The following is a 21,857-nucleotide window of genomic DNA, read 5'->3' as shown; positions in this document are numbered from 1 at the left end:
TATATTTATGATTTACGATTATTTGCAGCTTAATGGTATTAATAATATAGCTACCAACGGAGGTTCGTGCTATCCCCAACATCAATCATTATCGAGAGAACGTTAACTGGATGGTATATTCCCAATCAACAAAATAGAACTTATCACAGCCACCGATTAATTATTGTGGAGCTAGACAGTTGTTGATATTACTCCTCATCGATCTTTATCTCAATTGATCTTTGGAGTCCACCGGAATGATCTGGGTACTTCATTGATGAAAATGCCAGTCATTATTTTTAAAATAAGTCGTTTCAACAACAACACCATTCGTCGATATCGTGACAGGTGACTATGTTTGGGTACGTTATACCGTCAAAAAAAAATGCGTATTGTCCACGGTTATTATTGTTATAATGTTATTGTTTGAGCTGTTAATTTCTTAAGTAAATTCAGCAAATTTGGCATTGAAATGTTCTCCTTTGTTGCAAGCAATCACAATCACCGTTGAAACAGGTTACAGGCACCAAAAACTAAATACTTTAGTTCACTATCAGCAAAGAACAACAACACTGGGGTCAGCCCGTGGTCAGATACCATTCGCCACGGCAGGATATGAATAATTACCTCGAAGAAAATGACGCAAGCCGATATGGCACATAGATAATTACATAACGATAATCATATACACGTACACCACCATAAATTGGACTCCTCGTAATCATACCTCTTGATTTAGGAGAGCAATGCGGAGATTGTTGGTATAGTATAAATTTCCAATAATCTTTTATCTTAAAAGCATATAGTCGTCAAGAACCAAACACATGTAATTCCAAAGGAAGTGACACGATTTCATTCATGGACTTCTCAAGGTGATCTAAGAAACATTGACGTATTTGGAAAACGTTGCCCATAATAAATATTAGCCACATTGGACCTATTGAATATAGTACGAGTCTCCATATGAAACGTGATCATAGGGTACTGCCATATATCCACTAAACAGTGATGACGTGATGAAAAAAGATAAATCAGTAGCCATAAATATTATTAATGTTCGATCTATTTCATCGCCCCGTGTGATACCAACACGTTTGTGAAAATTATAATTGGATTTCTCCGTTTGGGTATATTATTTATACGGTGCGTTAATCACGTTTATTATCGACCAATAAAATTGAAATCGAGCCAGAGTAACTCTTCAACAATTCGAATGGTTGTCTCCAATTTCGAATAATCCTCAGAAGTGTATAGTAATTTGACGGCACGAACATTAAAGCACATCTGTCGGCAACAACTGTTTCCCGACCGTCCAGGATGAAATCTCATTATGTAACAACAATATTTCACTTCGTTAGTCGCATTTCTCGCATCTCACGGGGGTCAGAGCCGGACAAAACGTCGGGTCACATCGACCGACGATAATCAACACGTCATCGGTCCAATCAAACACTTTTATTATTGTAATATTATTGGTGGATGACTCGACGAATCCGGACAACAATCCGGGAGCAACATGTGCTTCCACAGCGACGCAACATAATGCCCGGACGGTCTTAATGGCTTTGCTGCGTAATCATTTCTGTTGTGTTTTTATTTTTCAACCGAACTAAGTACAACTAAGCTTGTCTGTTGAATTCTTCATTGGTAATTGTTAGATTTGTGAAGTGATTTTCGATTCTGGAATGGTTAATTAATGTAAAATCTTTTCGTCCTTTCCTTCTTATTCAATGGAAACGGCATTCGGTTCAGTATTTTCTAATGTTGGTTGTATGGTTATAAGGTTTGTTAAAATACAATGGAAAAATTAATATTCCAGTGAGTGCTTTCCTGCATACACGATGGTAAGTTGAAAAGCCAGACAATATATTTTGACCGTCAGACAGTAGCCTATCTGACGCATTTCCTTGAATACTGAACTTAAGAGCCACTCCGCAGTTAGTAAATTTTAATTAACACAATCTATAAACACCTCACAGAAGATGTTAATAACTTTCCCACACCTTTTCGGCCGAATCGCTCGATTTATTATATATTTATACAACACTGTTCTTCGGCTACTTTACAGGTGATCTTCCAATTGTCTGGACGAAACCACCGAACGTAATGTACTGTAACCGAATGCTGTCGACTGGTCTTTTTGTGCCGTTTCTGAAGAATCGAACAACCTGTTACCTGTTTAGGGGTAGAGAGAGGTCTTTGCACTGTCCATCTGTTAGACAAATATTTGTTCTTACTTCCATTCGGAATCTGTATTGACGGTTGAGCGGGCTGACGGTTGACGGAACTCACTGGAATGTCACTTCAATCGATTTTTCCTCGACCAGTATTATGGTAGTTACCAACATATTTAATAAATATATCGTTTTCTCTTCGAAAGGTCTACCGTGACATTTATGCGGTTCATTAAAGAATTTGTAACTAGTAAAACTGACTTCACGGTCATAACAGGATATCCTTTATGAGTTTTTATCTTAATTCTCCTACCTGGTCGATATGTAAATGCTCACTACATTTACGGCCCGCGATCCTGACAATTAAATTTTTATGTTCATGTTTCTATTTGCAATTTGTACGTCTCCCCTCGAAAAATAACAACAGCGGCGATGAAATGAAGAATTACCATCTGGTTAGGAATTCCTGTAAGCGTTCCGTACTTCTTCAGAATATTTAACAGTGATTACTAGTTAAAGATGTGAAACGCGTTTGTCATACCAACTGCCTGACATTAACCTTTTGTTCCAAACGTTAGCCAGACAAAGGCTCTCACCGTGTATATTGAACAAATATCGAAAATTTATCCAGACAACACAATCAAATATGACATTGAAAACATTATTTCTAAATTATTATTTCTCAAGCATCTGAAAATGATCGTTTATTTCCCCTTCACCCTTTACTGATATCCTCCACAAATTTAGATTTGACAAATTAGACAAATTAGACAAACTAGACAAATTTTATTAATTACTTTGAACGTTTTCTAAAATCATTTTACAATAATTTACATATAGTTTATTTTCATTATTTTCTTCAAAGAAAAAGACCCTTATCGATCGATGCTGATGCCGATACGAGCATAAAACAGTTTTTGTAAAAAATCGTATCACATATGTAAGTTTCACAAAACATCATTTAAAACTTTATTAAATTAATAAGAATGTAGAATATTTAACCGAATACAGAATATTTAATAGAAAAGGAAATACACATTGCACACAGATACCTGAAGCATAGATGACTTCAGAGAAAAAGAAACTTTAAAAAATAATAATAGTAATATATCGCCGTAAATTTTGCCGATGGCGGATGGCAACGCCGATGGTGGAATTTTTGGACCACCGATGGAACCTTGCGTTTCACCAAAAGAAATTCATAAATAATTTAAAATTGTTGATTATATATATTATTTATGAGTATTTAAAAATTTTAGTATAAGCAACTAGCATTTACTGAATAATAATAACCTATTTACAATAAACTAATTTAATACATATTTTCCAAATGTGTCAAAATAAAGCGATTCAAAATCAGATTCCAAGATGGGACCCTCTCGTTAATTAGTAGTTTTATTACCTGGCAGCAATATTAATCCCAACCAAGGGATACTCGTATTGGTTTTTACGATTTTTTGACAAGTCATCCTTGGGGTCAGGTCAACCGGGCTTTTAGCCAAAGGCCCGGAATTTAAAATCTTTTATTTATTTATTTATTTTTTTTTTTTTTGGTCAAAGGTATCCGAACTTCATTTTGTACCTGTTCGGTTCCAAGAACCAAATCACCAGACGACATTTCTCGTATCGATCCATTAGAGACCATCCCTGTATCTAGAGCCGAAAAACGTTAATTGACAATAATTCGACGGTGATTGTTGTCGAAAAAAAAAACCGGACAATTACCTACGATAATGTCGCGTTACGTAATTTTTTTCATTAAAATCTCATTAGCGAACGGTGTGTGACCTTTAGCACGGCGAAACGAACCAAAAAATGACGAACCTGAATAGCACCAAGCCGGCCAGACCACGGGACTTTCAGTGTCCATGATTCTGGGAAGCTCCTCTATCAACGCTGTTTATCCCTTCGCATAGTTTATTTAACAATTCACCACTTTTAACTGTTACAACTGAAGGTAGGTCCGGAGGTCTGTTTATTGAGCACTGCACTGAGCTTTCGGCGAAAACACTTGTTAACCGGGATGAAGGCTGAAACGGAATGAATTTGTGTTACTCGTTTACAGGGAGGTTGATGTTGATGGTGGTGGTTTCTAATTATGTTTTAGTGTTGGTTGTGCGTTAAAATTTGTAATTCAATATTCTGTTTGTGGGAAAAAGCGGTGCGATAAGCTTATCGCAGGATTTTGCGGTTGTGGATTATCAAAGAAAATTTATAAATAAATTGAATGTGGATTGTTGTATTTTAGTTGATTCTTCAAATATATACTATATCGCACAATTATCAGATGTAAATGTTTCATGTTTTTATCTCATCGCTGGTTTCTCACGAAACTGTAAAATAATCGAATTTTGTTTAATATAAATATTGATATTGACTTTAACGTCGATTAAACATGTTTCACGTGAAATCGTATTTACTTCCATGTTTCGTTAGGTTTTTTGTAAAATAAATTCAACTGGCGGCAAGATTTCATTTAACATACTTATTCATGTTTTAAAATATTCTTTATGACATGATGGATACAGATTTGTATGAATGTTAAAAATATGCAGTACGGTGTGTGAATATATTTAAATAATGTTATCAATCTAAATAATCTTATCCATAAATTAGATTTTGCATATGCAAATAAAATTACTTTATGTAATATTATTACTTAATTTAATTTTATATTAATAAAAATTGCAGAGCAATCAAATATCGAGCAGTAAATTACAATTACAATTTGTCAATAGAATCAGTTAAAATATGTACTTTCAATTATAGAATATAATTGTATATAGTACATATTGATGGTGAATTTTAATTTTTTTGAATATTTTGACATTTTTCAAAATTACCTCTTAAATTTTAATGTTCAATTACAGAGAACATTTTCTAAATTTTGATGATAAAAATAAAAAATTATAGAATATAATTGTATGTAGTATATATTGATGGTGAATTTAATTTTTTTGAGTATTTTGATATTTTTCAAAATTACCTCTTAAATTTTAATGTTTAATTACAGAGAATATTTTCTAAATTTTGTGATAAAAACAAAAAATTATAGAATATAATTATATATATATTATATATTATATATTGATGGTGAATTTAATTTTTTTTGGATATTTTATTCTTTAAAATTACCTCTTAAATTTTAATGTTTAATTACAGAGAATATTTTCTAAATTTTGATGATAAAAAAAAATATAGAATATAATATAGTATATAGTATATATTGATGGTGAATTTAATTTTTTTTTAATATTTTGATATATTTCAAAATTATCTCTTAAATTTTGGATTTGTTTAATTAGAGAGAACATTTTCTAACTTTTGATGATAAAAACAAAACATTATATAATATAATTGTATAATAGTATATACTGATGGTGAATTTAATTTTTTTGAATATTTTGATATTTTTCAAAATTACCTCTTAAATTTTAATGTTTAATTGCAGAGAACATTTTCTAAATTTTATTTCTGGTAATAAATAAATTATAACAAATTATTATTATCATTATTATTTTTGATAAATTAATATGTAATTAAAAGGAAAAATTGAAAAAATAAATATTTCTTTAAAAAGTATTCGAAGTTTTTAGTATATGTTAAGTTTATAAAAAACTTTTTATTAAAGAAAATAATAATGAAGATACTAAAATAAATTTAAATGTTAATAATATTTTATTCTACTGAGAAAAATAATAAAAATTCATACAAAAAATGTATTTTTTAAGTTGCTGATTTTGAATTAAATTTGCTTCTCTTAAAAATGCAAATTTATTGTTAAATTATCACTAATACACAAATTTTGAGTATTAACACTAATTGACAAAGAATTATAATTTCAATTAGTATTAACCATTTTGTTTTTATATTTTTTATATTTATATGTTTTATTTCAAATAAATTCAATCAATAATCAAGTACTATAACAAAAAGTTTTAAAACTATTATCTATCTAGAAGTATCAATGGAAAATTTTTCAAACTCTTCACTTTTGCAATATTTAAACTTTATTAAGTTGTAATGAAAAATTATTTGTTTAAATTTGATAACAGAAATAAATTTTAGTTAGTGTAATGTAGACGTAAGTTTTGAATCTACTTACGATTATTGATTAATTTTGAAATTTTATCATGTAGTTAAATAAAAAAATATTGCCATCCACTTATCGTACCAATCAAACAAATCACCACCACCAACACCATAAAAATACAAATAAAACAACACCTACACAGCACAAGAAAACAAAAAAAAAAGTCCAAATGTTCGTTAATATGAAAAGTCCGAAATCGGCGCGCGTCAAAAACAAAATCAAAATTGGCGTCAACACTCGACGCACTCGCGCAACACTTCCACAGAGTATAGAGAGTGTGGAGCGTAGGGGAGCAGAGTAACAAGTGCACGCGGTTCCGCGGCTACCGCGATTCTCGCGCCGTGGCGTTTGTCGCAGACTGCCCGGCCAACGGGACGACCGGAGCGGATGGGGCGACAGGTGCAGCGACGGCGTCGACGAGGACTCAGGGGCTCCTGGTGGTGCCGCTGTGGCCGGCCGACTGGCCGCGCTCTTCGGCTGACCCCCTGTCATTCATTCCGGTGGTTCGAGGATGTTGTGTTGGGTTGGTGGTTTTGTGGTGGTGGTGGTGGTGGTGGTGGTGGTGGTTTTGGTCGTGGTGGTTTTGGTGTCTCTGATTTCGTTATCGGACTTATCGTCATCAACAAATTTTCATAAACAACTTAAAAAGATTACTTTTTAAATGAAACATTTAAAAACCATCACTTAAATTATTTTATACGTATTGAAATTAAAATGTAACAATAAGTTGAGATTTGCAAATTTGATGAGCCAATTTTAACTTTCTCTCGCGTTCCAATATAATTTAGACCGACACTTGATTTTGATTGACCTTTTTGGAAACGGTTTGATGAAATAGCAACCATTTATTTATGAGGTGAATCTAATCGTTGAATTAATTAAAAATTTTCAAATTGTGTAGGTGTGGTTTTTAACTATTCCTATTCCACAATTTTCTCTTAATGTTAATGGAATTTGCAGAAAATAACTATGAAATTTCAATTTGTACATTTTTACTGTTTTACTACACTAAAACAATAAAAAAAACTATGTATGTAAGTGCATTTAACAACTTCCTCTATAATTAAATTTGCGAAAAATAGTTATGAAATTTTTCTTGTTCTGTTTTTTGTTGTACAATAATAAAAATAAACCACTAATTTTTATTATAGCCGCATTTTTAATAAATAACACATCACAAAACAGATTATGTGGAAAAAACAGTTAAACAGATATATAATTTTATGGTAACACAAATAATTTATGTATTTTCGTTACTCTTTAATAGTTGAACCAATTCCTAACTGTTAAGTTACTTTTTTATATTAACCATGCATATGTTGTAATGAAATGAATGTTATTAATGATTTTTTTCAATGAAATTATTATAAATTCTAACGGATTTCTTATCTAAAAACAATTAAAATCTGGTTGTGCTATTTTAATATTTCGAATTAATCTTGAAATTGTCAGACCAGAAGCGATGCCAATTAATTGAAATTGAAAATATGTGTTAATCAAAATGTAGTATCCCGAAAGCAATGTTCAAAATTACCTCTTAAATTATTATCATTATTATTTTTTGATAAATTAATATGTGGTTAAAAGGAAAAATTAAAAAAAAAAAACATTTTTATAAAAAATCTTTCCAAGTTCTTAACATATGTTAAAAATAGTTTCTATAAAACTTTTTTATTAAAAAAATTAATGAAGATACTAAAATAAATTTAATTGTTAATAATAATTTTATTCTAGATGTTGATTTTGAATTAAATTTACTTCTCTTAAAAATGCAAATCTGTTGTTAAATTAACAATAATATACAAAATTTGAGTTTGAATACTAACTGACAAAGAATTCTAATTTCAATTAGTATTATTCATTTTGTTTTTATATTTTTTATATTTTATAATAATGTTTTAAAACTATTATCTATCTATAAGTATCAATGTAAAATTTTACTCTTTACTTTTGGTATATTTAAACTTTATTTTCCATTTTACAATTTATTAAGTTGTAATGAAAAACAAAACTATTTATTTAAATTTGATAACAGAATAATTTTTTTCAATGAAATTGTTATAAATTCTTATTTAGATTTCTTATTTAAAAACAATTAAAATCTGGTTGTGCTATTTTAATATTTCGAATTAATGTTTAAATTGTCTAGAATGGACTAGAAGCGGTGCCAATTAATGGCAATTAATTGAAATTGAAAATATGTGTTAATCAAAATGTAGTATCGGGGGATTGCAATGTATTGACTCTAACGAATTAATTAACATCACCTGCCATCTATATCAATTTACCGGTGGTGTGGGTATAATTTTTTTCTTCTCGTCCAGCAGGGCCGGTCACCGCGTTCAGTCTCTTTCTTGTCAGGTAAGGTCATTCCATCCGTCCGTCTCGCTCCGACCGATTCCGATTTCGCTGCCGTCGTCCTTGTTGATGTGTATAAAGGTCGAACCGCACTATCCTTATTTGTTCACCGGCCAATAATTTTAACCTACCTGTGTTCACTCACTGCATAGAGGTGGTTCTTCCACCACACACCACACAGTGACGGACTTCCAGCATTTTTCATTTTCACTTTACTTATTACGTTATTTTATTAGTTAATTGGAGAGTTAGTCGGAGGCGGAGTACGATGGACAAAATGACTCAATTCAAATGTCATACATAAGTGTCTAACGGCAAAATTAATAAAGAATTAATACTTAATTCACACAACACACACAACAAATTGTTGTTGCTGATGTTGTTGCAAGAAGAACCGAAATGATCAATGTTAAGTCAGCCATATGTTCTCGGCCAGGCCATTACTTCGCCATAAACAATTAAGCGGATACTAAAAAATCATTAACGAATTTATCTGTGTGCATTAGCATTGCGTGTCCGACTCACTTTATCTTAAACTGCCCGGTATGTGATGACGTTTTTATTTTTATTTTTTTACCTCCCGACCGCTCCACGCTCGTACTGCAGCAAGTGAACCTGTTTTACTTTGACCAATAAGCTACTGTTGTTAATTCAGCCTTACCACTTTTTTTCCACCCCACCCTGTTCTCCATCCGTCTCGGTACGATCTCTCGGACTGCATACCGCTAGTTCGTTTCATATCAAATGGTACTGCTTGCTTTATGCACGGATCTAATTTAGCAAACTGATGAGCCCGAGCGAACTGGGAGGGGGTTCTGTTGTGATGGTCGTGAGTTCAGTAATAAAAACATCAAACAACCACACGAAACTGGCAACATTTTCTGGACCGGTACTAATTATCGCATTGATGCTAAAAATCGAAACCGAAGCAGTACCACGATTTAGTTTGGTTCAACCTTTCAACCAACCATCCGTGCGCAAGTTCACATGGAACTGTTCAGTAATCAATTACGGCCATAAAATCCATTATTCATGGGCCTATAAAACATATTAACACTATTTATTACCAAATAGACGTTATTATACACTGAATATATTACTTCATATCCTGGCTTGATTAGAACGTTAGTGCAACTATTTTTAAATTTAAATGTTCACTTTTTGTATAATTGATTGCGATATCCTCTATCCGTGTAATAATGCAACGTGTATAAATCAAGAAAGTGGATAAATTATTCGAATTCATTCATGGTGTTTACAGTTTTAAAATATTCAATCGTGTTAAGTTGCATGAATTATTTCATATGAATGGTTTGTCAGAATGCAACAAATTCCAGAATGTGACAATATTAAATTAATTGCTTATCAAATAATAGTGAGTTCGCGATTTGACTTTGCAAATTCCAAATTTTAACACCTTCAAAGTAAACAGCGTAATAGTTTAATTGTTTATGTCAATACAACGAGGTTACTGACAGTTCATCTTGCGGAATTTCCATTTAATTAACCAAAAGTTCAGTATTATTCACTAAAAATATACGAAATGTCAACAAGAATTATTATTTCTTGATTTTATAATATTAATTAGAAATAAAATGTTCATAAATTGAAAATTAATTAAAGTTAAATTAATTAAGTTATTAGTACAATTTATTTGTAATAAATATTTCCATATTCCAAAATATGAAATAGTTTAATAAAAATTAAGTTTTTTCTCATTACTTTTGTATCTGTTACACTGGTTTACAGCTATTTCGCCTTGCTTACCCCACTAAGATCTTCCTATACATTTTGACTCACTGAAATGGAAAAATGAATTTTTGAGTTTAACTCGAGATTAAAAATAAATGAACAAAGATTCTACAACTTTTATTTATATAGTTTAAGATTCGTTCAGTAGTTCAAATGCCAGCCGGTTATGAATTTTATAACATACCAAAATTCAACTACAACAATGAAACCATCAGCTCGAACTTGATGATTTACTAACATGGGGAACGTTTTCACAAATAAATATAATATAAAACCAGAGGTAGGCACGATATGTGAATTTTCAACTGATTTCATCATGTTAATCGCTGCTGTCTGAACTACTGGACTAATTTCAAAACTATGTAAATAGATGTTTTAGAATATTCATTTACTTTTAATTTAAATGCTTGTTTGGCCAAATCGAATAATTAGATCTTCAGTTATATTCAAGTAACTCCGAAATAAAAAAAAAAATAAAAAATTCATTGTTCGAAAATAGTTTTTAATGTACTTTTCTTTCTTTTGGATTATTATAAATAATGCTCTAACTTGTTATCTTAACACTATCCACACACCACCATCTTGACTATATACAGTATTGGCAGAAAATAGAGCAACTTTAAAAATATACAAATGCTACCGCCCTGTGTATGCAAATCTAACATAATTTATACCAATTATGAACACACTGAATTCTAACATATCGGTTAATATTTCATGTATTAGAAACAATTCTGTCAGCTATAAATCAATAAACTAAATATTCGGCTGGCAAAAAGAAGAGCAACTTTTTACTAAATGTCACTTGTCTCCACAAAATCCACAATAATTTTTAGTTGCATAGTATACATCAAAATAAAATAATCTGATAAGAGAAAAATCAATATCGCTCAATTGTATCGCGTGTTTTACAACAATTTTTAAAATTTGGTGATGTGGAAGGAAAAAATAAAACTGGACGACCAAGAAAAACCAGTAGGTTTCAGGATAAACTAATCTTACTCAAAAAAACAATCCTTTCTTGAGTTCTAGCAACTTGGAATTAATGTTTCTTCAAGAACTGTAAGAGATAGATTACTACAAGAGGGTCTTCATGCGAGAAAGCCAGTCTAAAAAACCACTACTATCAGAGAAGAACAGACGAGCCAGAGTTGAGTTTACCAGGTCACTTTTACACTGGACTTTAAATGACTGGAAACGAACGATTTGGAGTGATGAAATCAAGTTTAATCTAGTTAGTAATGATGGGATTTTATATGTAAGGCGACCTATTCATGAAAAGTTTAACCCAAAGTATACCACACTCACGGTTAAACACGGCGACAGGTCGGTAATGGATTGGGGCTGCTTTTCGGGATTTGGTGTGGATCCTTTCTTTTGAATAGAGGGGTATCATGGATCGTATGTATAAAGAAATATTCAGGAGCAATATGGTACCGTATTCAGATAAAAATATGCCACTAAAACTTTATTTTCAACAAGATAATGACCCGAAGCACACTTCAAAATTTTTGAAGCAACGACTTCAAAGGGAAAAAATTAATGTTATGAACTGGCCATGTCAGTTTCCCCATCTAAACTTCATTGAAAACTTGTAGGAAAAAGATACAAAGAGTTTAGTAATCAGCAAGATTTATTCACGGTTCGGCAAGAGTCCTGGCAAAAGATGGATCCAAATATTATTGACCATCTGTTGCTTTCCATTTAAAAACTGTGCTTGGAAGTTATTCATAATAATGGGAATTTTATAATATATTAGTGTAGAATTAATTAAAATACTAATTACAAATTATTTGTAGTAATAAAACTTTAATTAGCATAAATTATTCTACTTTTTGCCAGCCCAAAACAAATAATCATCAGTAAAATTAAACTCCTTATTTTGTTTAACTATGTAATTGTTAAATTTATAAAGGGAAGTTAATTTTCAATATACATTTTTTTAACATAATAACCAGGACAAAAATTATTTGAAAGTTGCTCTACTTTCTACCAATACTGTAATTAAGCAATAAAATTGTAAAATAAAATTGGGGATGCCTATAATAGTAACTGATATAGATATTTTATTTATCCCAAATCAAAGTATTTCATAATGTCAGTCAATCAAAATATCTAAAAACAATTTGATACACAAATATGTAATAAATTACTTCGAAACTGTAGAAGCTACGGCGATTTGTCAATCCGAGGAGCATTATCGATTCAAGCATAAATTTAGTATCATTTAATTAATCAAATTATTACCTTGGAAACATTTTGAACAACAACTTTTATATTAAATTGCCAATTTTATGAAAGAAACGGATAAATTCTTACCAGAAATAATGAATTCTAAAATACCCCCTGAAATATTGCTCAATTAGCCCAATAGATGTGAAACAATTCTTTATTGATTATAAAAATATTTTGTGCGATTAAAGTTACAATCTCACTATTGAACAGTTATTGATCATTGTTATTCAATAACAGCAATAATCCAGTTTCCATAGATTACGTTTAATGAATTATTATTAATATTTTAAATTTAAATAATAATAATAAGCAAATAAAAATGAATATATGAATATAATGAAATATTAAATTTAAAGTTAAAAACTATTTGAATATTTTTTTAGTTCCTTTCGCAATTGACGGTACAGGAATGATGTCTGAAATTCCTATACCGTAAAAATATCTCTGTTTCAATATATCCGCTAACCGTATAATTTTAATGAGCTTACAAACAAAGTTACTCAAAATTTAAATGAAAAATGAATTATATTTAATGATCAAAAAGATTTTGATTTAGGACTAGAAAACTACCTTTACATAGAAGTTTTTATTCTCTATTTTATGCTATTTTGCTGGTTATATTCCTTTAATGTGATTAATTTACCAAAAATAATTATTCAATAAAAAATTCGATATTATTACAAATAAATAGGTACTTGTCTAATTCTGCATTTATGATTATGCTTCTAATAGTTATCAAGGGAGACTTTTTACGACCTCACTGTTTAACTATTTCGTTCGTTAACTAATTTAAAGTATTTCAAAAAATTTTGTTAACACCTACTTAAATTCATCACCAAATTCGATATTGTTAATTTGAATTATTTACACGCAAACAAATTTAAATTAGCTCTCGGTTCTCAAGATACTTCGATGAAACGATTATCAATTTTATTATAGAAAGATTGAGTTATTGAATTTTAAACCGTTTCAAAAATATTTTAACTCAACACCAGTTATCAATCAGCTACCCATAGAAATATAGGAATATCTGATTATGTTTTCTTCTATAATTACAGGATAAGAGCTTTATATTGTAAGAATTTCGTGATAATTTTTTTTTTAATTCCGGCAAAATTGTATCATTAAAGTGAACGGTATTAATTTGAGCAATGATTATAATTAATTGGTATTGTCGAAACGTTTCACGAATTTAAAATGTACAATATGAAAAGAGATTGTACATTGATGAATATTTGACATAATTGAAATTAGTAAAAAAATTGAATTTGACAATTACAAAACGAAAAATATTTTCATAAATGGTTGTTGTAGCAGCTCGTGCGCGCAACTTACTGTAATATTATGTATAAACAGTGCAATTACACTCGCAATTATTACTATTATGGTTGTTCACAATATAAACCACCTGCCGTGTGCCAGATTATACACTATCGTGTAATTGTTTTATTGTAATTTAGTGAATTGTTGTTAACCGTTTCGCTTTGCAATGAGGTAACGGATAAACCCAATTATTATTTTTTACCATATCGATTATACCCATAGATGCATTTCCTTCTAAAAATACTATGTATAAGCAAAACATAAATAAGTATCTTAAAAATTGGATTAAAAAATGGTTCTGTTTTTGTAAGTGTTTTTAAGTGTTGTTTGTAATTTAATTATTTAGTAGTAAATTCAAGTAAGAAATTTGTAGGGAGTATTCAGAACTAAGAAACATCACATCTCAAAGAAAAATAGACATATTCTATATTATGATTATTTTAGTCTGTGAGTCGTAATAATGATGCAAAATTTAAAAACAGATGAATTATTTGCTATAACATCACAAACCTGGCAAAACCTTTTTAACTTAATAATTTTAAACAACAATTTATTTTTAAAGATCGATTTAAGTTTATATTCATTAATGACCAGTACCATATGTACAATATTGGCAACTTTAAAAATATATAAATTGCTACCGCCCTTTCTATGAAAATCTAATATAATTTATACCAATTATGAACACATTGTATACAAACATATCGGAGAATATTTCATGTATTAAAAATAATTCTGTTAGCTACAAATCAAAAAACTAAGTCTTTGACTGTCAAAAAGTACAGCAACTTTTTACTAAATGTCATTAATCTCTACAAAATCCACAATAATTTTTAGTTTTACAATATATGTTACATCAAAGTAATCTGAGTTAATATAGTATCTCGTAGAAAGAAATTACTTTTCGTATTAAAATCACGGATTGTATCGCTCTTTCAATCCGATGAGAGAAAAATCAATATAGATCGATTGAAACTCGTGTTTTACAACAATTTTCAAGATTTGGTAATGCGTAAAGAAAATATAATCTGAATGTCAAAGAAAAACTAATAGGTTTCAGGATAAATAAGTTTTATCCCACTCTAAAAAAGATTCTTTCCTAAGTTCCAGCAAAATAAAAGGTCTAACAGGCCAATTGAAAAGTCCCCGGTCTACCATAGTAAAACACATTTTTTTGGAAAAATTCGATTTTATTATTCAACATAGTTGCCTTCGAGGGCGATACAGCGATTATAGCGATCTTCCAACTTTTCGATACCATTTTTGTAGTACGATTTGTCTTTCGCTTCAAAATATGCCTCAGTTTCGGCGATTACTTCTTCAGTGGCGCTAAATTTTGTTTCCAGCGCGCATTCTTTTGAGGTCTGAGAACAGAAAAAAGTCGCTGGGGGCCATATCTGGCGAATACGGTAGATGCGGAAGCAATTCGAAGCCCAAGTCATGCAATTTTGCCATTGTTTTCATTGATTTGTGACACAGTGCATTGTCTTGATGAAACAGCACTTTTTTCTTCTTCAAATGAGACCGTTTTTTAATGATTTCATCCTTTAAACGATCCAATAACGCTATATAAAAATCGCTGTTGATGGTCTGGCCCTTTTGGAGGTAATCAATGAATATTATACCTTGCGCATCCCAGAATACTGGTGCCATAACCTTGCCAGCTGACTGTTGTGTTTTTCCTCGCTTTGGATTCAGTTCATCGTGTGCAGTCCACTCAGCTGACTGTCGATTGGACTCCGGAGTGAAATGATGGAGCAGGTTTATTGCGCTTGAACAGCTTCAAACACTGCTCAGAATCATTAACACGCTGTTGATCGATTGTGAGCTCGCGCGGCACCCATTTTGCCATATTCTTGAATGATATGATGTACACGCTCAGATGATATCTTCACAATGTCACGTTTAAACTTAACATACCAATCAATGATGGTTGATTTTCCTGGTACAGACCCCGGAAACTCTTCATCAAGCCAAGATTTTGCTTCAACTGTATTTTTTCCCTTCAAAAAGCAATATTTTATCAGTACACGAAATTCTTTTTTTTCCATCTTTTTTCAAATAACAAAAGTAGCTACATTCACAACGCAATATGTCACAAACTAATGGTGGGACTGTGGTCAAATTTTGACACGTATCGTTTGAATGTTGATACTAACTAAAAATCATATAGATTTAATACTAGCACCGCCAGCTGTGTGTCAGACCGGGGACTTTTCAATTGGCCTGTTAGTTGAGACACAACTTAGAATTAATGTTTCTTCAAGAACTGTAAGAGATAGATTACTACAAGAGGAGTCTTCATGGGAGAAGGCCAGCCAAAAAACCACTATTATCAGAGAACAGAAGAGCCAGAGTTGAGTTTACCAGATCCATTTTACACTGGACTTTAAATGATTGGAAACGAGCGATCTGGTGTGATGAAATCAAGTTTAATCTGGTTAGCAGTGACAGGATTTTATATATAAAGTGACCTATTCATAAAAAGTTTAACCCAAAGTTTACCATATTCACTGTTAAACTGGGCGACAAATCGGTAATGGTATAGGACTGCTTTTTGTGATTTGGAATGGTCCTCTGTTTTGAATAGAGGGTATCTTGGATCGTTTTATGTGTAAAGGAATATTGAGGAACAACATGATTCCATATCCAGATAAAAATATGTCACTAAAACATTATTTTCAACAAGATAATGTCCCTATGTGCTTCGGGACATTATCATACAGGGAAATAATTAATATTATGAATTGACCATGTCAATTTCCCGATCAAAACTACATTGAAAACTTATGGGAGACAGTGAATAACAAAATAAGACTCAAAGAGTATAGTAATCAGTACGATTTATACACGGTTCCGCAAGAGGCCTGGCAAAATATGGATCCTAATATTATTAACCATCTGTTGCTTTCCATGAAAAAAAGGTGTTTAGAAGTTATTCATAATAATGGGAATTTTACAATATATTAGTGTAGAATTAATTAAAATACTAATTACAAATTATTTGTAGTAATAAAACTTTAAATAACATAAGTTGCTCTACTTTTTACCAGTCCAAGACAAATAATCTTCACTCATCACTCTTTATTTTTTTATTGTTTAACTATGTAATTGTTAAATTTATAAAAGGTCAAAAATTATTTGAATTTTAAAAAAGTTGTTCTACTTTCTGCCAATACTGCATCTAATATCAGGCAATTCATAAATTCATTCATTCATTTAATCGAAAAAGAGTATAATAATGTTCCTCGTAGATTTTAGCAATTTTTATTTTAAATTTAATAATGAATGGGCTCCTAACGTAAGCAAGTTTAAAATTTTTGTCTATTTTCTCTAAACAATTATAAAAAATACAAACACAAGTACTAAAATTTTGAGAAATATGATTTTTAGTTGACACAAGTTCTACGTAAATTTGTGCTTGCACGTCTAGGCGAAATTTTCAGAAATGTTTTATTGATTCATGAAGTTTAATAATCCAATTTAATTAAACGAAAGTCGTTTGATTTTAATGGGCTTCCCGAGTTTCCTTTCCATGCCATCTTCAATATAACACAGTTAATTACCAAATGAGGACCACCCTCTAAAATAATTAACATCCAAATAAGTATTTCGTGCATTTTAATTAATAACTTAGCCTTATACAGCGACAAAGTTATTAACTACGAAATACTATTTCATAAATTAATTAAAACATAGAAATAAATAAAAAAACAGTCGGGATTCTGTTTATGAAATCACCGTGAAATTAGTTAGGTGCATGTACTGAATGACGTTAATACGAATTTATAGGTATGTATTTTTTGAGGAATCCGTTGTAGTGTGTCATAGAGAATTAATTATAACATCATATAAATATCAATTTAAAAATGTAAGCCATCAAGAATGAAGAAATAACGGTGGAAGGATCTTCCTCGCATTAAAATGACATTATTATCGGTAGCTTGGTAAAGAATCCGACCTTTTATCAATCTTTCCCATTATTGGTACAATTTACATATCCGAAACGGCCATTCCAGATAACAATTGTGTTCTGTTTACGCTACTGAATTCTATTGATTGAATACATTAGCTCGGTAAAGTTTCTCCAGATTACGTGGCAAAGGTCGCCGGCTCAAGAATTCGAATGAATATTTATTTATTCGATTCTCATAAAATGTTAGATCGGGCCCACCTCCTGCTTAAACGGAGATAAATTGGATTTAATATGACAAGAGTGTGTATTGAAATGAAACTGTAATGTTATGTGACAATAAATTAAGTGTGAGACATTGTCCTGCGACACTATCCGACCAATTCAAATATGTTATTGCTTAATTTATTTTTCGTCGTGTTTTTATATTGATTTTTGATCCGTTTCGGTTTCCTGTTTGTGGCACTTCACGAGATTTATGACGACCATGAATTATTTATTAAACGGTGACTTCGGATGCGACTAAAAAATTTATTAAAAAACATATACAAATTTTATTTATTGAAATACAAATTTTAATAACACATGGGCTGTAAAGTCCCGGCCCTAACACATAAATTGTGCTAGTTTTATTGCATTCACCTCTTTTTCAGTTAGCACTAACCTTCAAAAGACAGCTGTTAAAATTTCATGATATTCTACTAATTAGTTTGTGAATTATTGTGCTAAGAGTGATGCTACTTTTGTTGTTGTCCAAAACAATGGATCAAAAACAATTTCGTGTTTTAATTTTACACTGCGTCTTGATGGGAAAAAATACCGTTCAAGCGAAGCAATGGCTTGAAAAGTGTTATGAGGACTCCGCTCCATCAGAAATAACAATAAAACGTTGGTTTGCTGACTTCAAATGTGGTCGTAGAGACACCGATGATGCAGAACGCAGTGAACGTCCAAATGAAGCAGTAACACCAGAAAATATCAACAAAAATCCACAAATTCCTTGTGAATGATCGAAAAATGAATTTGCGTGAGTTAGCTGACATCGTAAAAATATCAAAAGAACGTGTTGGCTTTATATTACATGAGCATTTTTCTAGGAGAAAGCTTTGTTTAAAGTGGATGCTGCGTTTGCTTACTGTTGATCAAAACAATGTGTTGATGATTCTCAGCAGTGTTTGGCCATGTTTCAACGTAACAAACTAGAATTTTTGCGTCGATATGTGTCAATGGATGAAACATGGATCTATCCCTTCACTCTGGAATCAAAACTATCAACTGATGAACCTCGTCCAAAGCGCCCGAAAGCACAACAATCGGCTGGAAAGGTTATGGCCTCGGTATTTTGGGATGTGCGTGGTGTAATATTCATCGGCTACCTTGAGAAGGGAAATACCATCAACAATGAATATTATATAGCTTTATTGGAGCATTTGGAGGCCGAAATTGCAAAGAAACGACCGCATATTGGCAAAGAAAGAAATTTTGTTTCATCAAGACAACGCACCATGTCACAAGTCAATCAAAACAATGTCGAAACTACATAAATTGAACTTCGAATTGCTACCACATCCACTATTTTCGCCAGTTTTGACTCCCAGCGACTACTTGCTGATCGCAGACCTCAAAAAAATGTTCGCTGGTAAGAAATTTCGCACGAATGAAACTGAGAACTTTTTGAGGCAAAAGATAAATCGTTCTACAAAAGTGGTATTGAAATGTTAAAGCGGCGCTGGAATGATTGCATTGTTCTTGATGGAGATTACATTGATGAATAAAACTAATTTTGAATAAAAAAAAAAACGTGTTTTCTTTGTTAAACTTGGGATTTTTCAGCCCATGTGTTAATTTATCCCTAGTCCTAAGGATAATTTACAAATTGTATAAATACCAATATTTTGTATAGTAATGCAAAGTACTTTGTACATCAAAATCTTGATTTGGAAATGATTGAGTAACCGTGTTGTAAAACTATTCAATATTTCTATTCAGATAAGTAATCAAAGCAGTAATTTCACATGAATGAATTACTTTTTAATTTATTTACTTACAGAAACTGGTTAGTAGGTTCTTAGGGTCATATCACTTTAAATATTCATAGATATGAAAATAGCGTAAAATGATTAATGTTACTATTTTTTATTGCATCTGTTGTCTGTTATGCATAATTCATATTCATTCGAATTATTTTAATTGATTCGAATGCATTGAAACTTTTGTTTTTGTAAATTTATTCTCTCAATAAAATTTGTTTGGTTAAATATTATTTGTGTAGAGTCGATAAATAGGTATTTAATGACATTAAAATGCTAATATCTAGTTATCTACTATCTCAATTTGGTTTACAAATTTACGTTGGAATTGGTGAATTCATCTTGAACAGCATCTATCTGAATAGCAATGAGCATTATCTTTTATATTGATTACCACGGTAATAAATTCAATTTTCAACACACCAAACAAATTTCCAATTAATAAATATTTTGGATCTCTATCATCAATCTGACCTACACCTAGCTCCTCATGGGAACAGACCCAGCCAATGGTAATCGTAGAGAAGAAAAGTGTAAATAAAGGATGTCACATCCAAGTTATATAACAACTCATTCATGGGATTTATTGCGGTGTGTTTTCAAGGTGGTATGCATAGAAAGGAAAACGTTTCGGTAATTATTTGGTCTTTAGACAGTTTAACTACGAGTTTATGTAAAACAGTTTCGATCGGTGATAAAAAATGGTTGAGAACGTGTCAAAGGTTCAGTTCAGTTAGAATGTACGACGGCCTTCTTCACGATTTATGAAATATTCGCAATAAAAGTGAACGTCGATAGCTCAACTTTCGTTCAATAAACTGCAATATTTAGTGTCGTGTGCGGTTTATTAAATTCGAAACGAGGCGCATTCCTAAAACGGTTACATTTAACGAACTTACTCCTTTCATGGGCGCATGTTTATCTTTTATGACGGATCCGAATTATTTCCCAGTCCGCATAGATAGATTCCTAACTACTGTTACAGTTCGAACTGTTCGAAACAAATAGAAGCCGAAGCCTACGATCACGTTTCTTTTTTATCGTAATGACTTCTTCACCATAGAACCGCTAGATCTGGTCCAATTGCGGCTGCCCGAAAGCAAAACGAGAACGGCAGAATGGCAGAACGGATAGCAGTGCCATTGAAGAAGAATTTTAAAAGCATCGCAATGCAGGCACAATTAAACGAAATGATAGAACAGAAGGTCGGCAGTAAATCTCTCGGCGCAGATGAAATCCGGCCGGTGCCTATTAATTTGCCTCCTATCTAATGTGAAACAGTGGAGCCTTATCTTTTATCGCTCGTGGCCTGGCCGGAGGCAACGCGCTGACCGCACCGAAGCCGGAGAACAGAGAAGAACTGGCTGTTGGTTACGCGGGTCACCGGAAGAAGGGCATTATCTGGTGCGGTCACCGAGTCCGCGGCAAGAGGTGGGACGTTGGCGATCGACGGCGGGCCTCCGGTTAAATGCACACCCGAGGATCGTTCAGGTGCTCCCGCCTGGACAAGAACCACCGGTTACAACTTTCTTTCGCTCTTGATTCAATTAACACTGCGATACGTATACGATTTCTGCAAAATTTAATAATTACATATTAAGGGGATGGGACGATAAGAATACTGAATCGGCCCCAGAAAGGTTTCGGGCTCATAATTTCAGGAAATGTTGGTACACTCATAAGATACTTCGATGCTGCAAATTTCAAATCTCATCAAAATTGTTATTCTCAACACTTTGTGAATCGATTGATCTAAATATCGGATATCTTTTGGTGCATGATGGTAGTTTCTAGAAAAAAAATAAGACCTATATCTGTTCATAAGAACCTTTAAAAAAAACGAGGTTATTTTCTTAATTTTGATTTTTAACAATCTCACGATAACGATAAAAATATGAAACTATTTTTTTTTTTTTTGAATCCCTCATTCCATTTTCGATGAAATTATGAGCTTCGGGAATTTTTTAAAACGGTACGTCAAAATGAAACAAATTAAAAAC

The 21,857-nt window shown here is 31.6% G+C and overlaps 1 protein-coding gene across 7 annotated transcripts in view; it reads right to left on the bottom strand.

The window, feature by feature from the left end:
* LOC109593971 (lethal(3)malignant brain tumor-like protein 3) overlaps positions 1-21,857 on the bottom strand; it is a 65,313-nt gene that overhangs the window by 16,975 nt on the left and 26,481 nt on the right. Inside the window, exons 1-2 of one of the 7 annotated variants that reach the window (XM_020009124.2) lie at positions 8,514-8,900; positions 3,978-4,183 (exon numbers count right to left, since the gene is read on the bottom strand). The exons of 3 other annotated variants lie outside the window; for them this stretch is intronic. In XM_020009124.2, coding sequence (XP_019864683.2) covers positions 3,978-4,023 — 46 coding nt within the window. In that variant the 5' untranslated portion in view covers positions 4,024-4,183; positions 8,514-8,900. Of the gene's footprint in view, positions 1-3,977; positions 4,184-6,258; positions 6,337-6,384; positions 6,411-8,513; positions 8,901-21,857 lie in introns of those variants that run through there. 3 more of the 7 variants (XM_020009132.2, XM_049961201.1, XM_020009117.2) reach the window with 3 other exon arrangements.

Source organism: Aethina tumida, chromosome 1, assembly GCF_024364675.1.
Source record: "Aethina tumida isolate Nest 87 chromosome 1, icAetTumi1.1, whole genome shotgun sequence".
In the NCBI taxonomy this organism is placed as follows: domain Eukaryota; kingdom Metazoa; phylum Arthropoda; class Insecta; order Coleoptera; family Nitidulidae; genus Aethina; species Aethina tumida.
The sequence above is the reverse complement of the archived record's forward strand: the minus strand, read 5'-3'. Positions and strand labels throughout refer to the sequence as shown.